This window comes from Ursus americanus, chromosome 10, assembly GCF_024610735.1.
Source record: "Ursus americanus isolate L20-20 chromosome 10, mUrsAme1.1.p, whole genome shotgun sequence".
Taxonomy (NCBI): domain Eukaryota; kingdom Metazoa; phylum Chordata; class Mammalia; order Carnivora; family Ursidae; genus Ursus; species Ursus americanus.
Window position 1 is genome coordinate 59,820,260 of NC_142136.1, and position 22,479 is coordinate 59,842,738.

At 37.6% G+C, this 22,479-nt stretch overlaps 1 protein-coding gene across 1 annotated transcript in view; it reads left to right on the forward strand.

Annotated features, from left to right (window-relative positions):
* The window catches only part of LOC123791797 (phosphatidylinositol 3,4,5-trisphosphate 3-phosphatase TPTE2-like), a 119,946-nt gene that overhangs the window by 49,739 nt on the left and 47,728 nt on the right, over nucleotides 1-22,479 (forward strand). The window contains exons 8-10 of the mRNA XM_087864913.1: nucleotides 1,119-1,179; nucleotides 2,010-2,091; nucleotides 2,366-2,454. Of these exons, the coding sequence (XP_087721039.1) occupies nucleotides 1,119-1,179; nucleotides 2,010-2,091; nucleotides 2,366-2,454 (232 nt within the window). The remainder of the gene's footprint in view (nucleotides 1-1,118; nucleotides 1,180-2,009; nucleotides 2,092-2,365; nucleotides 2,455-22,479) is intronic.

Sequence of the window (22,479 nt, forward strand, 5' to 3'; positions counted from 1 at the left end):
TGTATATGAGTCTATTTATCCTCCCATTCCAGCATTATGCAGACTCAGAGTGTTTATCTTTTTGACTTACTGTTTCCTCCTGACAATTTAACCAATCGATTATTTGGATATCTTTTCTTTTTCTCAATATGAAGGTAGTAAACACTGCTCAGGGTACTATACTCATCAATTTTTTAGCTTTTTTACAGTCATTTTGTTGTACAGAGACACATGCACGTGTGTGTGTGTGTGTGTCTCAAATGGATACATTTGTTGGAAATGTTGTATTAGTATGGTGATAGTAACTATTTTAGATCACTTTCTTTGAAAAGTTATGCATATATGCATATGTGTGTATATATATGTATATGCACATACACACATATGTATTCATTTTAAAAATGCAAAGATCGAAAAGAGTCTCCATATTGCCACTTAAAATGTAATATCATGTGCTTATCTTTTTCTATCATGCATATATAGACACACAATCATACTACACATTTTTGCACTATTTATTCATTTAAATAGTGCATAGGTAGACTGTAATATCCAGATTATTATCTTAAAAAACTATTTATTGGGGTGCCTGGGTGGCTCCGTTGGTTGAGCCTCTGATCCTTGATTTTGGCTCAGGTCATGATCTCAGGGTTGTGAGATGGAGCCCTGCATCAGGCTCCATGCTCAGCAGGGAGTCTGCCGAAGAATCTCTCTCCCTCTCCCCTTCCCCCTACTCTGGCTCTCTCTCGTTTTCTAAAGTAAATAAATCTTTTTTAAAAAATTTAAAAATATAAACAAAAATCTGTCTATTCAGAAAATCTAGATAAGAATCATATATTGTGAAATCATAATTTTCACAAATTTACTTTAGGCTAGTTACCTGTCTCTGGTAACAATGTGTATTTATAGTAGAGGTTAATCAGAGTAGCCAAGCACAACATTGTGGGCTATTTGAAAACCATCAGTGGATGCGATAGGACTTGGAATGTACATACTCTTCTCTTCCCTAAATCTCCCCTAAAAGGTGCCGAGTGAGGGACAAGTAAATAAAAGGTAAGGACCATTTTGGCTTACTCCTAAGGAATGGCTTATATTGGTGCCCTGTGGATTTATGTAAGATATGTGTCTATTTTTTCTAGGAAGTTGTGCGGTTCCTAGATACCAAACATCAAGACCACTATCAAGTCTACAATCTATGCAGTATGTACATGGCCAGATAGTTTGTTACTACTGGTAGAAAACAGATCACTGCATATAAGAAGATGATTCAGTCCTTCCATTTCATTTAATCATAAGTATTTGGTGGGTGATGGGAAGCGAGTTTAAAAATCTCCATCTTGCACTGGTTCTATTTTGTAGGAAAAAAAAATCTCCATAGTATAAATGCCCTGTGAGGGAGGGAGGAGGCTTAAGTTGAGGCAGAGCCATTTTGGATAGAATCTTCTCTAGTGGTATTAGGTTTAGGAAAATACTTCTGTTTTTCCTGCCGGCTTATGTTTTGAAGACAGACAATTCAACAAATACATTTTCTAATTCACTAGGAGTGGGGTGTGAGGAGAGCAAAACCCAAATGAAAAAAATCCAAGTAGTCAATAAACAAGAGAAAATATGCTCAAACAGCAAAACCCTATAGATAAGAGATTATATCCCCACTTACTACTCTGTCTCGTCTTTTCCTCTTCCTGTATATTAAGCAGACATTTTCAGGGGGCAAGCCTTCTGGTTGGCCACATTTACTTCTGCTCTGCGGTGTCTGTCTGCCCTATGATAATATGATGAGTAGACTGCTAGAAAATTAAAAGTAAGGCCTGTTAAACCCAAAGAAGTTGGGTTTAGGTTACTCAAGATGGACAAACCACTACTATCTCTGTTTTTCAGACCCTTAATGCTATTAAAACAGCAAGAGCCACTCAGAAAGCTCCTTTTAAAGGTGGATAAGGAATTTATAATAAAGTATAACTTCTTCATAACTCTGTCATTTACTGTGTTTATTAGGCATAGATATATGACCTATGTATCATTTATTTTAGGTGAAGGAGCTTATGATCCTAAGTACTTCCATTGCAGAGTCCAGCGGATCATGATTGATGATCACAATGTCCCCACTCTAAGGTAAGTTTTATGCCAAGGTGGCTGTCAAAAGAAAGCTAAATATACTGGGCTTGATTTTTAGGATGAATTTTAATTCAACTAAAAATTTTTTATAATAATTATTTATTATGTTATGTTAGTCTCCATACAGTACATCCTTAGTTTTTTATGTAAAGTTCCATGATTCATTATTTGCATATAACACCCAGTGCACCATGCAATACGTGCCCTCCTTACTACCCATCACCAGCCTATCCCAGTCTAATTCAACTAAAAATTTTACATTTGAAATCAGTGAGATGGTGGCATTCACCAAGGAAGTAGATAAGTGGATGGCTCAAGATGACGAAAACATCGTAGCGATACACTGCAAGGGAGGCAAAGGTAAACCTATTTAATTTCTTTTTCTAAATAAATATTAATACATTAAAGTGCAAGAACAAGATACATACTGCTGTTAGTATTAATAGTTGTTAAAATGTGAGTGGGGTGGGTGCGCCTAGGTGGCGCAGTGGTTAAGCATCTGACTCCTGGTTTCAGCTCAGGGGGTGATCTCGGGGTCGTGAGATCAAGTTCCTCACCAGGCTCTGCGCTCAGCGCACAGTCGGCTTAAGTTTGTCTCTTCCCCTGCCCCCCACCCTGCACGCGCTCACTCGCTCGCGCTCTCTCTCTCTCTCAAATAAATAAATTTTTTTGGATGTTAACTTCAAGCCTGAAGGAAGGAAAGGAAAGAGGACGGAGGGAGGGTGGAAGGTAAAGACTAAAAAAAAGGAAAGTAAATAGGAATAACAAAACTAAGGAAGGTTGAGCATATTTTTTTCTTGTTTATTGACTACTTGAGTTTCTTCATTTTTGATTTGCCAAAATATCTATGAAAATAAAAATATTTAATTTTAGAAACTGTCAGAGGACTTCTATTTAAGACTATTGTTAAACTTTGTGAGAACCTTTTAAAAGTTAAGGAGCCAACAGTGATGCTATTGCAAAACCCAATAATTATAGTGGAATTTTTGTAGTGTAGAGATACAAAGAAGTTGATTTTTGTGAGGTAAAATGAAAAAAATTTAAATTGAGTTAGATTTTCTCTCATTCAGCTTTAGGCTTTTAATAATCATCTAAGCATATTTCACCATTTTTGACCAAGAATTACATTTTTGGGCTATAAAACAGTTTTTTATTGCATTCCAGGAAAACACAATACTTTAAAACTGCTTTATATAATTGAGTAGAATCAAGTTTTAGTCTTACCTGAAAACTAGTTTTAAGCCCATGAATTAGTAGGTAGGTTCTGCCTTTAGCCCTATAGGTTGAAATATTCTGGATGTGCAATTTGCAATACCATGCATAAATGAAGCCTATAGAAGTGGGGGAATGGGATAGGCTGGTGATGGGTAGTAAGGAGGGCATGTATTGCATGGTGCACTGGGTGTTATACTCAACGAACGAATCATCGAATCTTGCATCAGAAACCAGGGATGTACTGTATGGTGACTAACGTAATGTAATAAAAAAATTAAAAAAAAAAGTGGGACCGTAGGAATTGCCAGTTTTGGACTATCTTTTATTTACAAATATGGTCATTTCACAGGGCTCAACCTAAAATATTATAATCCAAGCAATTAACTTCAGTTTTCTTGTAATTAAAGCTAATTCCCTGCTTGAAGGTTAACCTTCATTTCAAATTTCATTTTTAAATTTTTTCTGAGGAAGGACTTCAATTATCCTGTGTCCCCATGTCTTGCATTGACTTTCCCTTAGGGTCGTTTGGCAGGCTGGTATTCAGCTGGTGTGCCCCAGAGTAGCCTCTTTTTTCAAGTTTTCATTCATATTGGTTTTGCTCTCCACTTGCTGGTTGGTGCCTGCACATTACCAGTAGCATCATGACAGTCAAAATATTTTATTGTTGATTTACGGGACTACTTTAAATAAACTGGATGTTGATTTTTTAGTATAGTTGACATGCAATGTTAAAAGAAATGCTAAAGGATGTTAAGAAACAAACTGAGGGCTTCAGAGGGGAGGGGGGTGGGGGAATGGGATAGGCTGGTGATGGGTAGTAAGGAGGGCACGTATTGCATGGTGCACTGGGTGTTATACGCAACTAATGAATCATGGAACTTTACATCAGAAACCAGGGATGTACTGTATGGTGACTAACATATAATAAAAAATATTATTAAAAAATACTTTCTGTGTTCAATGTTATCTTTATCAGGTTTTTGACTAACAAACCAAAAATGAGTTATCTGTTAAAAAAAAAAAAAGAATGTTAAAAATGTTAAGAATGTTAAAATGAAAACACTAATTTGTGTTTTTATTATGTTATGTTAGTCACCATATAGTACATCCTTAGTTTTTGATGTAATGATCCATGATTCATTATTTGCGTATAACACCCAGTGCACCATGCAATACGTGCCCTCCTTAATACCCATCACCGGTCTATCCCAGTCAAAAAGAAAACACTAATCTGTGATCTATGCATGCCTATGTTTATTGCAGTGTTATTTAAAATAGCCAAGTTATAGAAGCAACCCAAATGTCCACCAATAGATGAATGGATGAAGGAGATGTGGGGTGTGTGTATATATACACACATGATGGAATATTACTCAGCCATAAAAAATGGATGCTGTTGTGTCTGTTAGTAGTTTGTATTACAACTGTCTCCTCCTACGTGTTGTCTTTTAACTTGATCTATTTTGTCATATAGAAGTATTTATAGTTTTGAATGGAGTGAAATTTATCAGTCTTTCCATGTGTGTGTGGTTTGTGCTTTTTGCCTACATGCTGGGGTATTTTAATATAAAATATTAAAGCTTTACTTTTTACATTTAGGTTTTTAGTTGGGATTTGAGGAGGGAGGGGTTTTTTTCCATATGGATATGCAATTGTCCTAACACCATCTATCACATGCTCATTTTTTCCCCATTGATTTATAATCTCTTCTCAGTCATGTACCAAGTTTTAAGAGAAGTTTGGGACTGTTTCTGAGTTCTTTATGCTACACTACTACATAATCTTGTTTCCTTCATCCTAGATTAATTGACCCTATAAGTGTGGATCTGGAATTGCAACCCTCTAGTCTTGTTGTTCTTTCTCAAGATTGCTTAGGCTGGGCTATTTGGAGGTCTTCCATGGTTCCACACAAATTTTAGCACTGATTTTTCTAGTTGTATGAAAAATGGTGTTCATATGTTGACAGGGATTACATTAAATCTTTGGGTAATACAGATATTTTAACAATAGTTGTTCTTCTAATCCATGAGTATGGAATATCTTTCCATTTGTGTCATCTTCAGTTTCTTTCATCAGTGTTTTATAGTTTTCATAGTACAGATTTTTCATCTCCTTGGTTAAATTTATTGCAAGGTATTGTATGATTTTTAGTACAATTGTAAATGGGACTATTTTCTTAATTTCTCTTCTACTTCATTATTAGTGTATAGAAATGCAATGGATTTCTGTATATTGATATTGTATCCTGCAACCTTATTGAATTTACCAGTTCTAGTAGTTTTTTGGTGGAGTGTTTAGGGATATATATATATATATGTATATGTATATATATGTATATGTATGTATGTGTATATATATGTATGTGTATATATATGTATGTGTATATATATGTATATGTGTATATATGTGTATATGTATATATGTATATGTATGTATATGTGTATGTATATATATGTATGTGTGTGTGTGTGTATATATATATATATATATATATATATATATATATATATAAAATCATCTGAAAATAGACTTTTACTTCTTCCTTACCAATTTGGATGCCTTTTATTTCTTGTCTACTGTGGACAGGACTTCCAGTACTATGTTGAGTAAGAGGGATAAGTAGACATCCTTGTCTTGTTCCTGCTCTTAGGGGGAAATCTCTTAGTTTTTCACCATTGAGTATGATGTTATCTCTGAGTTTTTCATATATGGCCTTTATTATATTGAGACGTACCCTCTAAACCTACTTTGTTGAGAGTTTTTATCATGTATGGTTGTTGTAACTTGGCAAATGCTTTTTTTTCCATCTGTTGAAATGATACGATTTTTATCTTTTATTGATGTCAGGTATCACATTAACTGATTTGTGAATATTGATCCACAATTGCATGCCAAGTATAAATCTCACTTGCTCATGGTGAATGATTTCTTTAATGTATTGTTGGATTTGGTTTCCTAATATTTTTGTTTTAAGATTTTATTTATTTATTCGACAGAGATAGAGACAGCCAGTGAGAGAGGGAACACAAGCAGGGGGAGTGGGAGAGGAAGAAGCAGGCTCATAGCAGAGGAGCCTGATGTGGGGCTCGATCCCACAACGCCGGGATCACGCCCTGAGCCGAAGGCAGACGCTTAACCGCTGTGCCACCCAGGCGCCCCTGGTTTCCTAATATTTTGTTCAGGATTTTTGCAACTATGTTCATTGAGATATTGGCCTGTGATTCTTTTTGTAGTGCGTTTATCTGGTTTTGGTATCAGGATAATATTGGTTGCATGATGCACTGGGTGTTATACGCAAGTAATGAATCATGGAACTTTACATCAAACACTAGGGATGTACTGTATGGTGACTAACATAATATAATAAATTATTATAAAAAATATTGGTTTCATAGAATAAATTTCCTTCCTCTTGTTATTTTTGGAATAGTTGGAGAAGAATAGGCATATACTCTTCTTTCAATATTTGGTAGAATTTGCTGGTGAAGCCATCTGGTCCTGGACTTTAGTTTGTTGGGGTTTTTTATTACTGATTCAATATCATTGCTGGTAATCACTCTGTTCACATATTCTCTTTCTTCCTGATTCAGATTTCGGAACTTACGTGTTTCTAAGAATTTATTAATTTTATCTAAGTTGTCCAGTTTGTTCACATACAATTTTTCATAGTGTCCTCTTATAATCCTTTGCCTTTTTGTAGTGTTGGTTGTTATTTCTCCTCTTTCATTTGTGATTTTGTTTGAGTCCTCTCTCTCTTTTTGTTTTTTGTTTTTGATGAGTCTGGCTAAAGGTTTATCAATTTTGTTGATTTTTTTTCAAAGAACCAGCTCTTGGTTTCATTGGTCTGTTCTACTTTTCACTTTCTATTTTGTTAATTTCTGCTCTAATATTTATTATATCCTTCCTTTTACTGGTTTGGGATCTGTTCTTCTTTTTCTAGGTCCATTTCTAGGTCCTAACCATGTACGGTTAGGTGGTGCATTTGAGATTTTTCTCGCTTCTTAAGTAGGCCTCTATTGCTATATACTTGCCTCTTAGTACAGATTTTGCCATATCCCAAAGATGTTGGACCAGTGTGTTTTCATTTTTGTTTGTCCCCATGTATTCCTTGATTTCCTCTTTGATTTTTGGTTGACCTATTCATTGTTTAGTAGCATGTTAAATGTAACTCCCATGCTCTTTCCAGATTTCTTCTTGTAGTTGATTTCTAGTTTCATAATATGGTCAGAAAAGATGAATGCTATGACTTCAGTCTTTTAAAACTTATTGAGACTTGTTTTGTGGCCTAACGTGTGATCTATCCAGAGAATGTTCCATGTGCACTTGAAAAGAATGTGTATTTCACTGTTTTAGCATAAAATGTTCTAAATATATCTGTTAGATCCATCTGGTCCAATGTGTCCAAAGCCATTCTTCCCTTGCTGATTATCTGTTTGGATGATCTGTCCATCAGTGTAAGTGGGGTGGTAAAGTCCCCTACTATTATTATATTACTGTTGGTTACTTTCTTTGTTTGTTATTAGCTGCTTTATGTATTTGGGTGCTCCCATGTTGGATGCATGAATATTTACAATTGTTCTATCTTCGTGTTGGATTTTTGCTTTTATGATTATGTAGTGCTCTTCTTTGTCTCATAACAGTTTTTGTTTTAAAGTCTATTTTGTCCATTATCAGTATTGCTACCCCAGCTTTCTTTTCACTTCCATTTGCATGATAAGTGTTTTTCCAACCCTTCACTTTCTTTTTTCTTTTTTGTTTTGAGGAATAAATTTTATAATTGTACATAAAGTGCATAGTAATATACTTAGTAAGTTCTTCACATATTGTAGTTGTGTGTGTTTTTTAATCACTTATCCACCTGAATCTTCTTTCCATAATATTTTTTCATATTCATGCAGAAAAATTTTAGTGACTTCTATATTTTTTCCATTTTTTTATTTAAATTCAATTAATTAGCATATAATATATTATTAGTTTCAGAGGTAGAGGTCAGTGATTCATCAGTCTTATATAATACCCAGTGCTCATTACATCATGTGCCCTCCTTAATACCCATCACCCAGTTACCCCATCCCCCCACTCCCCTCCCCTCCAGCAATCTTCAGCTTGTTTCCTATGATTTAGAGTCTCTTATGGTTTGTCTCCCTCTCTGGTTTAGTCTTGTTTTATTTTTTCCTCTCTTCTCCTATGATCCCCAGTTTTATTTCTTAAATTCCACATATGAGAGAGATCATGTAATAATTGTCTTTCTCTGATTGACTTATTTCACTCAGCATAATACCCTCTAGTTCCAGCCATGTCCTTGCAAATGGCAAGATTTCATTTTTTGATGGTTGCATAATATTCCAGTGTGTGTGTGTGTGTGTGTGTGTGTGTGTGTATGCCACATCTTCTTTATCCATTCATAGTTTGGCTATTATGGACATTGCTGCTATAAACATTGGGGTGCAGGTGCTCCTTCAGGTCACTACATTTGTGTCTTTGGGGTAAATACCCAGTAGTGCAATTGCTGGGTTGTAGGGTAGCTCTATTTTCAACTTTTTGAGGAACCTCAATACTGTTTCCCAGAGTGGTTGTACCAGTGCATTCCCACCACCAGTGTAAGAGTGTTCCTCTTTCTCCACATCCTTGCCAACATCTGTCATTTCCTGACTTGTTCATTTTAGCCATTCTGACTGGTGTGAGGTGGTATCTCATTCTGATCTTGATTTGTATTTCCCTGATACAGAGGGATGTTGAGCATTTTTTCATGTGTTGGTTGACCATTTGTTGTCTTTGGAGAAGTGTCTGTTCATGTCTTCTACTCATTTCTTGATTGGATTTGTTGAGTTTGATAAGTTCTTTATAGATTTTGGTTACCAGCCCTTTATCTGATACGTCATTTGCAAGTATCTTCTCCCATTCTGTTGGTTTTCTTGGTTTTGTTGACTGTATCCTTTGCTGTGCAAAAGCTTTTTAAATTGATGAAGTCCCAATAATTCATTTTTGCCTTTGTTTCCCTTGCCTTTGGAAATGTGTCTGGCAAGAAGTTGCTGTGGCTGAGGTCGAAGAGGCTGCTGCCTGTGTTCTCTAGGATTTTGATTGATTCCTGTCTCACATTTAGGTCTTTCATCCATTTTGAGTCTATTTTTGTGTATGGTGTAAGGAAATGATCCAGTTTCATTCTCCTGCTTGTGGCTGTCCAATTTTCCCAACACCATTTGTCAAAGAGACTGTCTTCTTTCCATTGGATGTTCCTTCCTGCTTTCTCAAAGATTAGTTAACCATAGAGTTGAGGGTCCATTTCTGGGGTCTCTATTTTGTTCCATTGATCTATGTGTCTGTTTTGTGTCAGTACCATACTGTCTTGATGACTACAGCTTTGTAATAGATCTTGAAATCTGGAATTGTGATGGTTTGATTTTCTTTTTCAACATTCCTTTGGCTATTCAGGTTCTTTTCTGGTTCCATACACATTTTAGGATTATTTGTTCCAGCTCTGTGAAAAAACTTGATCGTATTTTGATAGGGATTGTGTTGAATGTGTAGATTGCTCTAGGTAGCATAGACATTTTAACAATATTTTTTCTTCCAATCCGTTAGTATGGAATGTTTTTCCATTTCTTTCTGTCTTCCTCAATTTCTTTCATGAGTGTTCTATAATTTTCTGAGTACAGATCCCTTGCCTCTTTGGTGAGCTTTATTCCTAGGTATCTGATGGTTTGGGGGGTCATTGTAAATGGGATCAACTCCTCAATTTCTCTTTCTTCTATCTCATTGGTCTATAGAAATGCAACTGATTTCTGTGCGTTGATTTTATATCCTACCACATTGCTGAATTCTTGTATGAGTTCTAGCAATTTTGGGATAGAGTCTTTGGGTTTTCCACATAGAGTAGCATGTCATCTGCAAAGAGTGAGAGTTTGACTTCTTTGCCAATTCAGATGCCTTTTATTTCTTTTTGTTGTCTGATTGCTGAGGCTAGGACTTCTAGTACTATGTTGAACAGCAGTGGTGATAGTGGACATCCCTGCCGTGTTCCTGATCTTAGGGGTAAAGCTCTCAGTTTTTCCACATGGAGAATGACATTCACTGTGGGCTTTTTGTAGATGCCTTATTATATTGAGGTATTTTCCCTCTATCCCTAAACTGTGAAGAGTTTTAATCAAGAAAGGATGCTATACTTTGTCAGATGCTTTTTCTGCATCTATTGAGAGGATCATAAGGTACTTGTCCTCTCTTTTATCAATGTAGTGTATCACACTGATTGATTTGCAGATGTTGAACCACCCTTGCAACCCGGGAATAAATCCCACTTGGTTGTGGTGAATAATCCTTTTAATGTCCTGTTGGGTCCTATTAGCTGGTATTTTGGTGAGAATTTTTGCATCCATGTTCATCAAGGATATTGGTCTGTAATTCTCCTTTTTGGTGGGCTCTTGGTCTGGTTTTGGGATCAAGGCAGTAATGCTGGCCTCATAGAAAGAGTTTGGAAGTTTTCCTTCAATTTCTGTTTTTTGAAACAGCTTCAGAAGAATAGGTATCAATTCTTCTTTATTTTGTAGAATTCCCCTGGGGAGCCATCTGGCCCTGGGCTCTTGTTTGTTGGGAGATTTTTGATTACTAATTCAATTTCCTTGCTGGTTATGGGTCTGTTCAGCTTTTCTGTTTCTTCCTGGTTCAGTTTTGGTAGTTTGTGCATCTCTAGGGATGCATCCATTTCTTCCAGATTGCCTAATTTGTTGGCATATAGTTGCTCATAATATGTTCTTAAAGTTATTTGTATTTCTTCAGTGTTGATTGTAATTGCTCCTCTTTCATTTGTGATTTTATTTATTTGGGTTCTTTCTCTTTTCTTTTTGATAAGTCTGGTCAGGGGTTTAGCAATCTTACTAATTCTCGCAAAGAACTAGCTCCTAGTTTTGTTGATCTGTTGTAGTGTTCCTTTGGTTTCTATTTCATTGATTTCTACTCTAACCTTTATTATTTCCCTCTCCCATTGGGCTTAGGCTGTATTTGCTATTCTTTCTTCAGCTTCTTTAGGTGTAAAGTTAGGTTGTGTATTTGAGACCTTTCTTGTTTCTTGAGAAAGGCTTGTATTGCTATGTACTTCCCTCTTAGGACTGCCTTTGCTGCTTCCCAAAGGTTTTGAACAGTTGCGTTTTCATTTTAATTTGTTTCCATGAATTTCTTAAATTCTTCTTTAATTTTCTGGTTGACCCATTCATTCTTTAGTGGAATGCTCTTTAGCTTCCATGTATTTGAGTTCTTTCCAAATTTCCTCTTGTGATTGAGTTCCAGTTTCAAAGCACTGTGGTCCAAAAATAAGCAGGGAATGATCCCAATGTTTGGTACTGGTTGAGACCTGATTTGTGACCCAGTATGTGATCTATTCTGGAGAATGTTCCATGTGCACTCAAGAAGAATGTGTATTCTGTTACTTTAGGATGGAATGCTCTGAATATATCTGTGAAGTCCATCTGGTCCAGTGTGTCTTTCAAAGCCCTTGTTTCCTTTTTGATCTTCTGCTTAGATGATCTGTCCATTGCAGTGAGTGGGGTGTTAAAGTCCCCTAGTATTATTGTATTATTATGAATGTGTTTCTTTAAATTTTTTATTGATTATTGTTAGATCTTCTTGTTGTATAGACCCTTTAATTATGATATAGTGTCCCTCTTCATCTCTTATTATAGTCTTTGGTTTAAAATCTAATTTGTCTGATATAAAGATTGCCACCCCAGCTTTCTTTTGATGTCCATTAGCATGATAAATGCTTTTCCACCCCCTCATCTGGAGATGTCTTGAGGTCTAAAATGAGTCTCTTGCAGACAACATATGGATGGGTCTTGCTTTTTTAATCCAATCTGATACCCTATGTCTTTTGATTGGGGCATTTAGCCCATTTACATTCAGAATGACTGTTGAAAGATATGAATTTAGTGCCATTCTATTACCAGTAAAGTGACTGTTACTTTATATTTTCTCTTTTTCTTTCTGGTCTGTGTTACTTTTGGGCTCTCTCCTTGTTAAAGGATCCCTTTTAATATTGCTTGTAGGGCTGGTGTGATGATCACAAATTCTTTTAGTTTCTGTTTGTCCTGGAAGCTTTTTATCACTCCTTCTATTTTGAATGACATCCTAGCTGGATGAAGTATTCTTGGCTTCATATTTTTCTCACTTAGCACCCTGAATATATCAGACAGTCCTTTCTGGCCTGTCAGGTCTCTGTGGATAGGTCTTCTGCTGGAAACATTAGTTTCTGCCCTTGTAGTTTACAGCTCTCTTGTCTTAAGTTGCTTTCAGGATTTTCTCTTTGTCTCTGGGATTTGCAAGTTTCACTGTTATATGTTGGGGTGTTGACCTATTTTTATTGATTTTGAGGGGGTTTGTCTGTGCCTCATGGACTTGGATGCCTGTTTCTTTCCCCAGTTTAGGGAAGTTTTCTGCTATAATTTGCTCCAGTATACCTTCTGCTCCTCTCTCTCTTTTCTCTTCATCTGGGATCACTATTATCCTAATATTGTTTCACTTTGTGGTATCACTTATGTTTTGAATTCTCCCCTTGTGATCCAGTGGTCGTTTATCTCTTTTTCTCAGCTTCTTTACTCTCCATCATTTTGTCTTCTATATCATTAATTCTCTCTTCTGCCTCATTTATCCTAGCAGTTAGAGCTTCCATTTTTTATTGCATCTCATTAATAGCCTTTTTTATTTCAATTTGGTTAGATTTTAGTTTTTATTTCTCCAGAAGGGGATTCTCTAGTGTCTTCTATGCTTTTTTTAAGCCCAGCTAGTATCTTTATAATCATTATTCTGAACTCTAGTTCTGACATCTTACTTATGTCTGTATTGATTAGGTCCCTGGCAGTTGGTACTGCCTCTTGTTCTCTTTTTTTTGAGGTGAGTTTTTCCATCCTGTCATCCTGTCCAGAGAAGAGCAGATGAACGAGAGAACAAAATACTAAAATGGCAACAACGACCCCAGAGAAATTTACACTAAACAGATCAGAAGAGACCTGAAACTGGAGGAGAGGGGGAGGAAAGAGAAAGAATATAATCAGACAGGTGAACAGAATAGAGCAATACACTTGACCTTGTGTGTATTTTGGTCTGTTAGAAAGCTAGATCCCAAAATTGTAAAGAAAGAAAAATTTATATATGTACAAAAATGAAATTAGATACAATGAAAGGATAGAATGTAACTGTGAAAATGAAAATGAAAAGACAAGAAAAAACAAAAGAGATAAAACAACAACAAAAAAGGAAGGGATGTAAATGGACAGGTTAACAGGACAGAGCAATACACTATATCCTGAGTGTATTTTGGTCGGTTTGTTAAAAGAAACTACATCTCAAAATTGTAAAAAAAAAAAAAAAAAAAGAAAGAAAAGAAAAACTTGTGTATATATATCCCAAAGTAAAATTAAATACATTGAAAGGATAGAATGTGACTGTAAAGATGAAAATTAAAAAAGACTTTAACAAAAAAGAAGAAGAAAAGAGAATATGATCAGACAGGTGAATAGAACAGAGCCATACACTAGATTTTGGATGTGTTTTGGTCTGTTAGAAGAAACTGCATCCCAAAATTATGAAGAAAGGAAAACATATATATAAAAAAATAAAATTAAATACAATGAAGGGATAGAATGTAACTATAAAAATGAAAATTAAAAAAGATTTTTAAAGAGTTGATAGAATAAGAAATTGTTTGAAAAGGGAAAGAGAAAACGAATTTTAAAAATTAAAATTGAAAGACTAAAGAATCACGAGGAAAACACCATGAATTCTTTGTGCTGTATTCCCCTAGTGCTGGAGTTTTGCAGTTCTCGTTGATAGGTAAACTTGGTCTTGGCTGGCTGTTCTTGCTGATCTTCTAGGGGAGGGGCCTGTTGCTCTGATTCTCAAGTGTCTTTGCCCCAGGCGGGATTGCACCGCCCTTGCCAGGAGGCCAGGCTAAGTAATCTGCTTTGATTTGCTGTATATGACTTTTGCTCCCCGAAGGCTCTCTGCACAGCTTTAGAGAATGAGAATGAAAATGGCGTCCTCCTAATCTCCAGCCAGGAGCCGAGAGCTCAGGGCCCCACTCCTCAGTGTGCCCTCAGGGAAAGGCAGTCAGTCACTCCTATCTCCCCAGTCTCTGTCTCTGCATTCCATGTTCACCCTGTCTGTGACCGAGCATTTCTATCTCAGTCATCGGACCCTGTTTCGAGTCTCCAAACCCTGCAGACTCCTGTGGCTCATACCTGTGCCACTCCTCCCAGGGAAGGAAGGAGGACTTCACCAGTTCTGCCACTTGTTGGGCCCCTGCTAGGAGAGCAGTCCCCGGACTGTGCTGAGGTTCACAGTTCATGGTAGCACTGAGCTGAGAGCCCACTCCTGGGCTTGCTGATTGCAGCTGGCTTCCCCCTCTGATGCCTGGGAGCTCTGCCGCACTCAGGCACCCCTGGTCTTCCTGTGACCCTGAGGAACCTGTCCTACCTAGGATTCTGCACCCACTTAGCCACCTGAGTCCCTTTCAGGCCAGGGTGTCCCTTACCAGAGCAGACTTCTAAAAGTTCTGATTCTGCACCCCACCCCTATATCACGTTCCAGCAGCTGGCTCACAGAGGCTCCCCCCAACGCACGGTTTATCTTTCCATATATCGCCTCCGATTCACTTCTCCACACCTCCTACCTTGCAGAAAGTGGTTGCTTTTCTATTTGTAGTGTGGCAGTTATTCTTTTCTTAGATCTCTTGTTGACTTCGCAGGTGTTCAGAATGATTTGATAGCTATCTAGCCGAATTCCTGAGACCAGACTAAAGTCTTGTATTCCTCCACCATCTTGGACACCTCCTTGCCCCTTCACTTTCATCGTACATATGTTTTTAGGACTGACATGAGTCTCTTGTAAGTGGTATATAGATGGGCCTTGCTTTTTTATCCATTGTGTCACCCTATGTCTTTTGATTAGAGCATTTAATCCACTTAAATTGAAAGTAATTATTGATAGGTGTGTATTTATTGCCATTTTGTTACTTAGGTTTGTTTGTTTGTTTTGGTTGTTTTTGTACTTCTTCTCTTTTCCCTTCTCTTACTTTCTTCCCTCATGGTTACTTTGCTTTCTTTAGTGATATCTTTGGATTCCTTTCTCTTTATTATTTTTTTATTTATTTTTTAAATTTTTTATCATGTTAATCACCATACAGTACATCCTTAGTTTTTGATGTAGTGTTCCATGATTCATTGTTTGCGTATAATACCCAGTGCTCCATGCAATACGTGCCCTCCTTAATACCCATCACCGGCCTATCCCAATCCCCCACCCCTCTCCCCTCTGAAGCCCTCAGTTTATTTCCCAGAGTCCATAGTCTCTCGTGGTTCATTCCCCCTTCTGTTTACCCCCTCCCTTTCATTATTCCCTTCCTTCTCTTACTGATCTCCCTGCTATTCATTATGTTCCACAAATGAGTGAAACCATATGATAATTGTCTTTCTCTCCTTGACTTATTTCACTTAGCATAATCTCCTCCAGTCCCGTCCATGTTGGTGCAAATGTTGGGTAATCATTCTTTTTGACAGCTGAGTAATATTCCATTGTATATATGGACCACAACTTCTTAATCCAGTCATCTGTTGAAGGGCATCTCGGCTCCTTCCAAAATTTAGCTATTGTGGACAATGCTGCTATGAACATTGGGGTGCATATGGCCCTTCTCTTCACTACATCTGTATCTTTGGGATAAATACCCAGTAGTGCAATGGCTGCATCATAGGGTAACTCTATTTTTAACTTTTTGGGGAAACTTCACACTGTTTTCCAAAGTGGCTGTACCAACTTGCATTCCCACCAACAGTGTAAGAGGGATCCCCTTTCTCCACACCCTCTCCAACATTTGTTGTTTGTTGCCTTGTCCGTTTTTGCCATTCTAACTGGTGTAAGGTGGTATCTCAAGGTGGTTTTGATTTGAATTTCCCTGATGGCTAATGATTTTGAACACTTTTTCATGTGTCTGTCAGCCATTTGTGTGTCTTCATTGGAAAAGTGTCTGTTCATATCTTCTGCCCATATTTTGATTTGATTATTTGTTTCTTGTGTATTGAGTTTGAGAAGTTCTTTATAGATCTTGGATACCAGCCTTTTATCTGTAGTGTCATTTGCAAATATCTTCTCCCATTCCATGGTCTGCCTCTTTGTTTTGATGACTGTTTCCTTTGCTGTGCAGACTTTTTATCTTGATGAAGTCCCACAAGTTCATTTTTTCTTTTGTTTCTCTTGCCTTTGGAGATGTGTCATGAAAGAAGTTGCTGTGGCCGATGTTGAAGAGGTTACAGCCTATGTTTTCCTCGATGATATTGATGGATTCCTGTCTCACATCGAGGTCTTTCATCCATTTGGAGTTTATCTTTACGTATGGTGTGAGAGAGTGATCAAGTTTCATTCTTCTGTACTGCCCAATTTTCCCAGCACCATTTATTGAAGAGACTGTCTTTTTTCCACTGGATGTTTTTTCCTGCTTTGTCAAAGATTAGTTGACCATAAAGTCGAAGATCCATTTCTGAAGTGTCTTTTCTGTTCCACTGGTCTATGTCTCTGTTTTTGTGCCAGTACCATGCTGTCTTGGTGATCACAGCTTTGTAGTATAGCTTGAACTCAGGCAATGTGATACCTCCAGCTTTGTTTTTCTTTTTCAACATTTCCTTAGCGATTTGGGGTCTTTTCTGGTTCCATACAAATTTTAGGATTGTTTGTTACAGCTCTTTGAAAAATGTCATTGGTATTTTGACCGGGACAGCATTGAAAGCGTAGATTGCTCTGGGTAGCATAGACATTTTTAACTATGTTTATTCTTCCGATCCGTGAGCATGGAATGTTTTTCCATCTCTTTGTGTCTTCTTCAATGTCTTTCATCAGTGTTCTGTAGTTTCTAGAGTGTAGATCCTTTACCTCTCTGGTTAAATTTATTTTGATATCTTATGGTTTTTGGTGCTATTGTAAATGGAATCGATTCCCTAATTTCTCTTTCTTCAGTCTCATTGTTCATGTATAGAAATGCAACAGATTTCTGAGCATTGATTTTGTATCCTGCCACATTACTGAATTTTGTTTTTTTAATGATTTTTTATTATATTATGTTAGTCACCATACAGTACATCCCCAGTTTCCGATGTAAGGCTCGATGATTCATTAGTTGCGTATAACACCCAGTGCCCCATGCAATACGTGCCCTCCTTACTACCCATCACCGGTCTATCCCATTGCCCCACCCCCCTCCCCTCTGAGGCCCTCAGTTTGTTTCTCATAGTCCATAGTCTCTCATGTTTCATTCCCCCTTCTGATTACCCCCCTTTCTTTATCCCTTTCTTCTCCTACTGATCTTCCTAGTTCTTATGTTCCATAGATGAGAGAAATCATATGATAGCTGTCTTTCTCTGCTTGACTTATTTCATTTAGCATTATCTCCTCCAGTGCCGTCCATGTTGCAGCAAATGTTGAGAACTCGTTCTTTCTGATAGCTGAGTAATATTCCATTGTATATATGGACCACAGCTTCTTAATCCAGTCATCTGTTGAAGGGCATCTCGGCTTCTTCCACGATTTAGCTATTGTGGACATTGCTGCTATGAACATTGCGGTGCATATGGCCCTTCTCTTTACTACGTCTGTATCTTTGGGGTAAACACCCAGTAGTGCAATGGCTGGATCATAGGGTAGCTCAATTTTTAACTTTTTAAGGGACCTCCACACTGTTTTCCAGAGTGGCTGTACCAACTTGCATTCCCACCAACAATGTAGGAGGGATCCCCTTTCTCCACATCCTCTCCAACAATTGTTGTTTCTTGCCTTGTCTATTTTTGCCATTCTAACTGGCGTAAGGTGGTATCTCAGTGTGGTTTTGATTTGAATTTCCTTGATGGCTAATGATTTTGAACATTTTTTCATGTGTCTGTTAGCCATTTGTATGTCTTCGTTGGAAAAGTGTCTGTTCATATCTTCCCATTTTTTAATTTGTTTGTTTCTCGTGTATTGAGTTTGAGAAGTTCTTTGTAGATCTTGGATACCAGTCTTTTATCTGTAGTGTCATTTGCAAATATATTCTCCCATTCCGTGGGCTGCCTCTTAGTTTTTCTGACTGTTTCCTTGGCTGTGCAGAAGCTTTTTATCTTGATGAAGTCCCATAAATTCATTTTATCTTTTGTTTCTCTTGCCTTTGGGGATGTATCATGAAAAAGGTTGCTTTGGCCAATGTCGTAGAGGTTGCTACCTATGTTCTCCTCTAGGATTTTGATGGATTCCTGTCTCACACCGAGGTCTTTCATCCATTTGGAGTTTATTTTTGTGTGTGGTGTGAGATAGTGGTCAAGTTTCATTCTTTTGCATGTAGCTGTCCAATTTTCCCAGCACCATTTATTGAAGAGACTGTCTTTCTCCCACCGGATGTTTTTTCCTGCTTTATCAAATATTAGTTGCCCAAAGAGCCGAGGGTCCATTTCTGGGTTCTCTATTCTGTTCCATTGGTCTATATGTCTGTTTTTGTGCCAGTACCATGCTGTCTTTGTGATCACAGCTTTGTAGTACAGCTCGAAATCCGGCATTGTGATGCCCCCAGCTTTGTTTTTCCTTTTCAGGAGTTCCTTGGAGATTCGGGGCCTTTTCTGGTTCCATACAAATTTAAGGACTATTTGTTCCAGTTCTTCGAAAAATGTCATTGGTATTTTGATCGGGACAGCATTGAAAGTGTAGATTGCTCTGGGTAGCATAGACATTTTAACTATGTTTATTCTTCCGATCCATGAGCATGGAATGTTTTTCCATCTCTTTGTGTCTTCTTCAATGTCTTTCATCAGTGTTCTGTAGTTTCTAGAGTGTAGATCCTTTACCTCTCTGGTTAAATTTATTCTGATATCTTATGGTTTTTGGTGCTATTGTAAATGGAATCGATTCCCTAATTTCTCTTTCTTCAGTCTCATTGTTCGTGTATAGAAATGCAACAGATTTCTGAGCATTGATTTTGTATCCTGCCACATTACTGAATTGTTGTATGGGTTCTAGTCTTTTGGGTTTTCCATATAAAGTATGATGTCATCTGCGAAGAGAGAGAGTTTGACTTCTTTGCCGATTTGAATACCTTTTATTCTTTTTTGTTTTGTCTGATTGCTGTTGCTAGGACTTCTAGTACTATGTTGAACAATAATGGTGAGAGTGGGCATCCTTGTCATGTTCCTGATCTTAAGCGAAAGGTTCTCAGCTCTTCCCCATTGAATATGATATTTGCTGTAGACTTTTCATAGGTGGTTTTTATGAAATTGAGGAATGTACCCTCTCTCCCTACACTCTGAAGGGTTTTAATCAGGAAAGGATGCTGTATTTTGTCAAATGCTTTTTCTGCATCAGTTGAGAGGATTATATGGTTCTTGTCTCTTCTCCTATTAATGTAATCTATCACACTGATCGATTTGCAAATGTTGAACCACCTTGCATCCGAGGGATGAATCCAACTTGGTCATGATGGATAATCCTTTTAATGTACTGTTGGATCCTATTAGCTAGGATCCTGTTGAGAATTTTGGCATCCATATTCACAGGGATATCAGTCTGTAATTCTCCTTTTGGATGGGGTCTTTGCCTGGTTTGGGGATCAAGATAATACTGGCCTCATAGAATGAATTTGGTAATTTTCCTTCTGTTTCTATTTTTTTGAAACAGCTTCAGGAGAATAGGTATTATTTCTTCTTTGAATGGTTGGTAGAATTCCCCAGGAAATCCATCAGGCCCTGGACTCTTGTTTTGGGGGAGGTTTTTGATCACTAATTCAATCTCTTCATGATTAATCGGTCTCTTTAGATAATCAATTTCTTCCTGTTTCAGTCTTGGTAGTTCATAGGTTTCCAGGAAAGCATCCATTTCTTCCAGGTTGTTTAATTGATTGGCATATAGTTGTTGATAATAGTTTCTAATGATTGGTTCTATTTTCTTGGTGTTGGTCATGATCTCTCCCCTTTCATTCATAATTTTATTAATTTGGGTCCTTTATTCTTTTGAATAAGTCTGGCCAGTGGCTTATCGATCTTATTTAGTTTTTCAAAGAACAATCTTCTAGTTTTGTTTATCTGCTCTACTGTGCTCCTGGTTTCTAATTCATCGATTTCTGCTCCAATCTTGATCAACACCCTTCTCGTGTGTGGGTTAGGCCTGTTCTTCTGTTCCATCTCCAGCTTCTTAAGGTGAGAATATAAAGACTGCATTTTAGATTTTTCTATTCCTTTGAGTGAGGCTTGGATGGCTATGTATTTTCCCCTTACGACCGCCTTTGCAGTGTCCCATAGGTTTTGGACCGATGTGTTTTCATTCTCATTGGTTTCCATAAATTGCTTAAGCTCTTCTTTAATTCCCTGGTTTACCCAATCATTCTTAAGCACGATGGTTCTGTTTCCTACTGTTTGAGTTTCTTCCAAATTTTTCCTTGTGATTGAGTTCCAGTTTCAAAGCATTGTGGTCTGAGAATATGCAGGGAATAATCTCAGTCTTTTGGTATCAGTTGAGACCTATTTTGTGACCCAGTATGTGGTCTCTTCTGGAGGAAGTTCCATATGCATTCGAAAAGAATGAGCATTCTGTTGTTCTGGGGTGTAGTGTTCTGTATATATCTATGAGGTCCATCTGGTCCAGTATGTCATTCAAAGCTCTTGTTTCTTTGTTGATTTTCTGCTTAGATGGTCTGTCTGTTGCTGAGAGTGGAGTGTTGAGGTCCCCTACTATTAATGTGTTATTATCTATATGTCTCTTTATTCTGGTTAAGAGTTGGCCTGTGTATCTAGCTGCTCCCCTGTTAGGGGCATAGATACTTATAATTGTCATATCCACTTGTTGGATAACACCCTTTAAGAACAGTATAGTGTCCTTCTGTATCTGTAACTATAGTCTTTAGCTTAAAATCTAATCTGTCTGATATGAGAATTGCTACCCCAGCTTTCTTTTGAGGTCCGTTGGCATCAAAAATGGTTTTCCATCCCTTCACTTTCAGTCTGGATGTATCTTTAGGTTCAAAATGAGTGTCTTGTAGACAGCATATGGATGGCTCATGTCTTTTTATCCAGTCTGCAACCCTGTAATGTTTTATGGGAGTATTTAGGCCATTCACATTGAGAGTGATTATTGAGAGATGATTTTAAGGATGTCATGCTGCCTGTGAAGTCTTTGTTTCTATAGATTGTAAATTTCTGTTCTGTATCACTGTTGGGGTCTTTTTACTTTTATAGAACCCTCCTTGATATTTCTTGTACGGCTGGCTTGGTGGTCACATATTCTTTCAGTTTCTGCCAGTCTTGGAAGGTTCTTGTCTCTCCATCCATTCTGAATGACAGCCTTGCTGGATGAAGAATCCTTGGCTGCATGTTCTTCTCACTTAGTGCTCTGAATATGTCTTGCCAGCTTTTTCTGGCTTGCCAGGTCTCTGTAGACAGGTCTGACGTTATTCTGATGTCCCTCCCTCTGTACGTGAGGATTCTCTTCCCCCTGGCCGCTTTCAAGATTGTTTCCTTGGATCTAAGATTTGCGGATTGCGCTATGATGTGATGTGGTGTTGGTCTGTTCTCATCGATCCTGGCAGAGGTCCGCTCTGCCTCTTGGACACGAATGCTTGTTTCCTTCGTCAGATTAGGTAAGTTCTCAGCTACAGTTTGTTCAAATATCTCTTCTAGACCTCTCTCTTTCTCCACCCCCTCGGGGATGCTGATGATTCTGACATTGGAACGTTTCATTGAGTCAGTAATCTTATTTCTTGAAAGTGGAGTTTCTTAAGCCTTGTACCCCTTTTTCCTTCTTTTCTATCATCTCATCCTCCAACTCACTAATTTGTTCTTCTGCCTCACTTACCCTGGCCATCAGAGCATCCAGTTTAGACTGCATTTGATTCATAGCATTCTTAATTTCCATCAGACTCGCTCTCATTTCCGCCCTTAGAGATTCTACATTCTCGTTAATATTTTCGTTAATTTTTTTTTCAAGCCTACACATCACCTTGACCATTGTTACTATGAAATCCATTTCTGACAATTTGGTTATATCCATATCCATTAGTTCTGTGGCAGAGGCCATAGTCTCTCTTTCTTTCCTTTTTTGGGGGTTCCTCCTCCTTGTCATTCTGATGAGGTGTGGTTGTGGGGATGTACAGAGCCCAAATTATTGACCAGGACCCAGGCAGTGTGC